Raw genomic sequence first — 7465 nt, forward strand, 5'->3', positions numbered from 1 at the left:
AGTACCCAAAACCAGTTGCCTTGGAATTACCTACCTTATTTTTAGTTCTGATGCATTCAAACTCCCATCAGTTTTAGTTAGTTACGACTTGAGAAAAAAGAGAGGGAGGACAAAAGAGAAGAGAATGAATTGGGATTTTCTTTTGTTAGTTCATAAAATTATGGAGTGGAAAAAGAATCAAAGACCTGCCCAAATTCTTTTCAAGCAATTGTATATATTGTGTATAAAATGTCATAAATTTGCTTTTTGAGCTTTCATGCCAAATCACCACAACTTTGGGGGTGATAATTTTTGGTATTTCCAGGAAGTATTCTTCTAATGGCCCACTTAGGCTTCTCTTTATCTCCTCTATATGCTCAAAACCTAACAAGGGGAAAAGAGATTCTGGAACTTCTCTCTTTGAGCCTTAGTCACGGTGCCTTTTGCAGATATTTCTTTATATATATTATTGCTAGAGTGGAAGAGTGCTTACAGTTCAAACAGGTCGAAGAGGAAAGTAACGATGGATTGGTTACCCCCTCCAATGGGATCGGCAAAGTTAAACTCTGATGGATATACTCATTGGGTAATCATAGACAATTGGGTATAGGAGTGATTAGAGATCATTTAGGTGCAGTATTGAGAGCTTACTCTAAGCATGGAGAAATGGGGTTGGCCAATGAGGCTGGGAAATTAGCATTATTAGAGGGATTACCCTAGGCCACAGATTTATGTCTATCCAATCTGTCTCTGGAAGGAGATTCTGCAACTGTAGTATCTTGGGTCTTAAAAGAGAGAGACTCATAAAAGTTTGACAACTAGATATGAAATATCATAGATATTATTACTACTGATTTGGGTTGCTCCTTTTCTTAGGTTTCCTCATTAGGCTAATCAAGTTGCTACCCAGTTAGCCAAACAAGGAGTGATGCGCTTAGCCTCTTATTTGGCTATTTTCTCCCCCCTTAGTATATGTTGTTTTACAATCTAGAGTACATGGGTTTTACCCTTTGTGTGAAGGGGCTAGTTTTGTTACAGCATGGGATTTTTGGTTGCTTTTAACCAACTATTGTACATCTTCAAAGGATTGTTCGTCCTTCTTGTATTCATTTCAAATGAATGAAGATGCATTAAATCTGTCTCAAAAAAAAAAAAAAAAAAACCCTCTCTTCAATTCTCCTCTCCTTTTTAACCTCTTCTTTCTTTTTTTTTCCCCAACCCCCCGCCCCCCTCTTTTGGGATTAAAAAACATAAATTTTATCATCATGAAATAAATAAATATAAAGAAGGATGAGGAGTCCTTCCCCCAAACACAACCACTACACCACTTTGATCAAAAGTGAGAAGAACTATCACTCTAAATATTGATGGAAATGCACAATTAAAAATGGTTATAAACACGAACACAAAAAATTTATTGGGTAGAAAATCCCCTACAAAAGAGATCAACTGATTGGCTTCCTATTTTGCTAACATATCCATCACACAGTTAGCTGCCCAAGGAATCCAGCAAAAAGAATACCAAACTCTATCCTTCTTTTTTTCCTAAGGTATGACAAATTGCAAATCCCCCTTTACCAGAAGGTTTGATAAACCCTTAGCTGCTTTGGGCCTTCCAACAAAGCTAATATCTCCACCTCAATGGTTAGACCAACTCCAGCACTCTTGGGGAATGCTCCCACTAATGTTCCATAAGTTGTTGATATAAGAGAGCAAAAGTAGCATATATTTGTTTCTTAGAAGATAATGGGGTTATAGCACAGCCATACCACATGATAGATTTGTCATTTTACATCACCGAACATTAGATCATTGATTCGATCGATGCCAATATCAGCCATGGGTTCGATGGGCTGCTCATCTCCTATTGAAGGCTCAAAGCTCATAGGTTCTCTACTGTATTCATCTGGGGAACAAATAACACCATGTTAAATTAAGAAAACTACAATTAGGAGTTAAATAGGGGACCAAAGACATCTTGGTAAAAACCTTTCAAGCATTGTTTGGTTTATCCTTAATCAGCAGACACCTTTTAATCTTTGTTGAATTTAATTTTTTAATGACAATAATTTTTAAGGGAAAGGGCAAGGGAGAACCTTTGCAAATTTCAAAAACATCCTCGTATATATATAACTAGAAACCCAAAGCTTACCAAACATCGTGTTTAAGGAAGTTGGAGAAGGGGTCGTCATGAAGTTGAGGCCAATGTAAAATCCCAGTGCTAATACTACTGTCACCATAGCATAAGCCGGCACAGCTAAAGCCCATTGCCTAGGAAGAAAAAACCCAATCTGTCAATTAAATAGCCCAAATAAAATCCCATGGTGAATCCCAAAGAAGGCACAAATTTCTGTGATTATAAGTTCATAAATTCCCGGGAATTATTTCTACCCCATTTTGAAGTTGCTTGAATTTCTAAATATGCACAATTCAATTTTGTTTACTTCAACCAAGTATCACTGCAATATTAAGTGCCGAATTACCCATACAGTTCTTTTGATAACACAAATTAGTTAGTGCTAAAAAAGATAATATTTCACTCCAAAAGGGCATAATTTCCAGCTACAGAGTTCAAAGGGAGGACTAATTGGGGGTTTCAACACTTATTACACTAATTCAGGGTCATCAAAGGCAGCATCTTACTGACCTGTTAGGATAGTAAAAGATCCCAATAGAATGTAACCAGTGCTCAGGAACATATGCCCATACCAGGAAAATAACTGCTCAAAATAGAACAATGGAAGTGAATGAGAAACTCAAAGAACAGAAAATATGAGGTTAAATCACATTAATGAAATAATTAAAGTCTCTTCATCAGAGGCCTTAGTCTTCACAGTTAAATAATTTTGGGGCATGATGAAGCCTAAATATTGCAAAATGATAGATGCAACTGGGCTATAAACAAGGTGACAGTATGACACAAAAGACACAAAACTTGCAGATTATAGCCTCAACATGAAAAAAGTTCCTATTTTGGCTTCCCCCCCAAAATATAGACAAATATGAAGAACATCTAACTGGAAACAAGAGATTGAACTCACACAAAAATGGTGAGCCATCAATAAAATCTTTAGAACCATAATGAGATTCAGCTTGTCAAGTATCCTATATGTTAAAATGAGCTCTCTTTCTTTAGAAAAAACCTAGTGATAAGAAAATTACCATCATTTTTAACTGGTGGATTTCATGGCATGCCAGAAGCATCCAAGCATCCCCAAATATTGTGCTTGATTGTGTCAACTATTGAATAAACAAATTAAGCTATGAATAAAGGTTTAGTTAACATTAACAAAACCCAGCAGTTAGAATAAAGACTCGATGATTACGCAAGAAAAACCTTTGTTATCCTTTCCTAAGTTCTCAATTTTTTTTAGTAGGCTACTAGGCTTTGTTTCCCAACTTATTTATAGATTGATGGAAGTTGATTAGATGTGCAAACTTAACCAAAACAATCAATAATTAGGAAGCACTAAAGATAAAGGGACCTGTAGCAACAACAGTTGAAATGGACCCAACAAATCCATAAACTTCTGCAGGCTTGGGACCATGCTCTCCAGCCACACCGAACCCAGAAGACTTGTCATCTGGATCTGGGAAGGACACTGTTGCCCTTCTCTGTTTTGACAGACTGAGGATTCTTCTGGGACTACTGACAGAATGGCGATCTTCCATGTCTTCCTCTTTTAAACTTCCAGGCCTCCAGCTCATGCAAATCACATTTTGATTGAGAGTTGGAACATGCAATGGATGCAATCAGAAGTCCTGTTAATATCAAGTAGACACCATAAAATGAGTGATATCCTCAATTACCTAACAGTGCATTTGATTGGTAGGAATCAGGGGTTGGGAATCGAAGTCTGATTACTTCTATCCCTTCTGGAATAGCTCCTGTGCCAGATTACTATTTCCACATAAATGAGATACCCATAAAATGTGGGTATCCCATTCCTTAAGGAAGGCAAGTGCCTGATTCCCCTTCCTTAAGAAAGCCAAAAATAACGAGTTCGTTCTGAGTGTGCCCATGAGCTTAGGTCTTTCTTATCAGAAACAACTTATTGATTCAGAGAACAAAATTACAATGACAAGCCATTCTTCCAGTGAAATGGTTCAAAAACATAACTCAAATCTCACCCTCAAAGCCAATTTCCACAAAATCAGTGCCCTAGAAAGGTCCAGATAAACAAAAACAGATATGCATTGAAATGATTTTTTTCCCCTAATAAAAGAAAAAGAAACCCTTGCAGAGACCTTGCCGCAGGTAAAACAACGAACTGGTATGATCAGATTTCGCTTTTGGTAGCCCTAACTTAGGCGTCTCCTCTCCTCCGTTGTGTTTATGGCCCCCAGGTTAGAACTGTGCCCTAATACAGGGTATGATGATGACTGGCGCCAAGGGTTTCCCAAAGGATTTTGCAGAAAATTATTAAATATAAAAGAGCCTGTTTCAACTGTTTTAAGAACACTTTTGGGTTATCCGCCTTAAAAAATTGATTTCCATTTTCTGTTATTAAAAACCTAAAAAATATATTTAGAAAACATTTTCAATTGATTTCTCTTATTTTTTATAATTATTTCAAAAATTAATTATATAAATATATAAAATAATTAAAATTAATATATTAAATATAAAAATTATTTTAAAAATATTTCAGAGTTTAGATTTTTGTTTTACAAAATATCATAGACAGTTTTTTAAAATAGTACATAAAACTATTTTTTAAAACTAATTCAAAAAATAATTACAATCTTACTTTTCATATTTTTCTTGAAATCAAAATTTATAAAATTTATATTATATTTAAGACAATAAACTTTTAAATTATAGTCAATAAATATCTACTTCATATAGAATTAGTTTAAGAAAATTAAGCTTTATTATATTTCAAAATATAAATTAAAATTTATCACTTTTTAGACTTTGTATTATTTTTAATTTGAAATTTATTTTAAATATCCGATATTTTATAATTAAAAAAGTGAAAAAGTTGTACCAAAAAATATGTTTTTTATCCTTATTTGTAAATATATGAAAAATAAGAATTTATCTCTATATATTTCAACCTATATAATGTGATTAAAAAAATATTTTTCTTTATATATTTCATTTTTTTTCAATGTTCCAATCAATAATTATAAATACAAAGAACATATAAAAATAAGCTGAGAAATGTTTTTCACATTTAAAATTAGAAACATAATTTTATTTTTAAAAATAATTAATAATTATCTTCAAAACAATAGCTAACAAGCCTTTGGTTTTCCCTTTACTACCAAATTTTTTTATTTTAAAGAATAAAAAAAATCCTTAATTTTAAAGTCAATCACATAATAAAAATACCTCATTTTAAATCTTCCAAAAAAAAATTAAAAAATCATTCCGCCAGATAATTAAAATTTGAAATTCAAGTAAAACTATTTATAATTAAATTTTATGAAATATAAATTGATGATATATTTTTAAATCTACGTATTTAATATTTTTAAATTGTATTTTGTTACCATCAAAATCGAAATTATACAACCCCTTGATTGGTGTAATGATTTACTTTAAGGGGCAAATCTAATATTAATATTAATTTTTGTCCTCGATTTAATTTCCAAAACTTTCGGTATTTTTTTCTTAATATCTTCCCGAGGAAGGATCTCAACAAATAGTTTTCGGGTGGCAAAACTTTAAGACCTCCTAGAGAGGATGCAGCGTTGCAATTAATGGTTCCGCGTTGTTCACGGTGGAACTTTAAGACCTTGACAAATTGCACCGCTATTAACGCATGTATACGAGTAGAAAGAAAATAAAGAAAATCAAAAAGTATAAAAAAAATAAATTTACTTTATGTTTTATTTTAAGAAAACATTTAAAAAATATTATAAAAAAATTTGAAAATGAATCTCACTTATGGATAACACCGTGTCTTTTAAAACAATTAGAGAAATGTTTATAATTTTCGGGTTTTTCCTTTATACAATGATCTTCTTTTTCAACCTTATGAACAAACAAACTAATAGCAAGTAACAATAGATGCATCAACATTCTTTCAAACAAATTATTCAATACAAGTCAAATGCAAATGAGACAACACTCCACAAACCTAATATATAAAACACTATATCAATATAAAAGCGAAATTTTCACATACCACTCTAAGCTTTGATCTCAGTCTTTTCTTGAGTCTACACAAAAAGAATCTTGGGTTTTGCCTTAATAAATTAGATATGAGAATAAGATGAGAGCTAAGATGAAGAATACAATGAATTAACCCGTTTGAAACAAAGATTTTTAACTCTAAAACTGATTTTCAATTCAAATCCATCAATTTTCTCACAAGGTAAACACTTTCCAATATAGTAAGAGAAACTTAAAACTCAAAAACCTAGGGTTTTCTTTTTCTCATAGTAGCCCCCACCACATCTGGAAAGAGAGCTCAAGTATTAAGGTTTTGAAATCCATTCAATGGTTGAGATTTGTCCGAAAAATCATGGAAATTCGCAAGTGTGATCGAAATATGATCAATTAGACAAGATTAAAAAATTTGGGTTCAAGAAAAATTGTGACTCTTTAGTTTGATCTATCATAAATCAATCAAAATGCTTCAATAAGAACATTTTTATCAAAATGAGACAAAAAAAAAATTGATTGAGGATTAAATTTCAAAAATTAAGAGAAACTTAAAACTCAAAAACCTAGGGTTTTCTTTTTCTCATAGTAGCCCCCACCACATCTGGAAAGAGAGCTCAAGTATTAAGGTTTTGAAACTCATTCAATGGAGATTTGTTTGAAAAATCATGAAAATTCGTAAGTGTGATCGAAATTTGATCAATTAGACAAGACTGGAAAATTTGGGTTCAAGAAAAATTGTGACTCTTTAGTTCGATCTATCATAAATGAATCAAAATGTTTTAATAAGAGCATTTTTATCAAAACGAGACAAAAAAAAAAAAAAAATTGATAAGAGGATTAAATTTCAAAAATTAAGAGAAACTTAAAGCTAAAAAACCTAGGGTTTTCTTTTTCTCATAGTAACCCCCACCACATCTGGAAAAAGAGCTCAAGTATTAAAGTTTTGAAACTCATTTAATGGTTGAGATTTGTTTGAAAAATCATGAAAATTCGCAAGTGTGATCGAAATTTGATCAATTAGACAAGATTGAAAAATTTGGGTTCAAGAAAAATTGTGACACTTTAGTTTGATCTATCATAAATCAATCAAAATGTTTTAATAAGAACATTTTTATCAAAATGAGACAAACAAAAAATTGATAGAGGATTAAATTTCAAAAATTAAGAGAAACTTAAAGCTAAAAAACCTAGGGTTTTCATTTTCTCATAGTAGCCCCTACCACCTCTCGAAAGAAAGCTCAAGTATTAATGTTTTGAAACTCATTCAATGGTTGAGATTTGTCTGAAAAATCATGAAAAATCGGAAGTGTGATCGAAATTTGATCAATTAGACAAGATTGAAAATTTTGGGTTCAAGAAAAATTGTGA

General features: G+C 32.0%; 1 protein-coding gene across 1 annotated transcript; it reads right to left on the bottom strand.

The window, feature by feature from the left end:
* Positions 1-1319: 1319 nt before the first annotated feature.
* Positions 1320-4404, bottom strand: LOC117906246 (phosphatidylinositol N-acetylglucosaminyltransferase subunit P-like). Its single transcript, XM_034819225.1, has 5 exons — positions 4228-4404; positions 3465-3741; positions 2627-2699; positions 2132-2250; positions 1320-1885 (listed from the first exon to the last, which is right to left on the bottom strand). Exons 2-5 carry the CDS (start codon positions 3685-3687, stop codon positions 1764-1766), a joined length of 537 nt encoding a protein of 178 aa, XP_034675116.1. The 5' UTR covers positions 3688-3741; positions 4228-4404; the 3' UTR covers positions 1320-1763.
* Between the last annotated feature and the right edge of the window lie 3061 nt (positions 4405-7465).

Source organism: Vitis riparia, chromosome 18 (genome assembly GCF_004353265.1).
Source record: "Vitis riparia cultivar Riparia Gloire de Montpellier isolate 1030 chromosome 18, EGFV_Vit.rip_1.0, whole genome shotgun sequence".
Lineage (NCBI taxonomy): Eukaryota > Viridiplantae > Streptophyta > Magnoliopsida > Vitales > Vitaceae > Vitis > Vitis riparia.

What these genes read in the sequence shown, in the direction of transcription:
- LOC117906246 (XM_034819225.1), bottom strand. Translation starts at nt 3,687, where the DNA reads ATGAGCTGGAGGCCTGGAAGTTTAAAAGAGGAAGACATGGAAGATCGC. An exon ending in TTCAACTGTTGTTGCTACAG is followed by an intron (nt 2,700 to 3,464) that starts GTCCCTTTATCT and finishes TATTTTGAGCAG; the next exon opens with TTATTTTCCTGGTATGGGCA. An exon ending in ATCTTTTACTATCCTAACAG is followed by an intron (nt 2,251 to 2,626) that starts GTCAGTAAGATG and finishes TTTTCTTCCTAG; the next exon opens with GCAATGGGCTTTAGCTGTGC.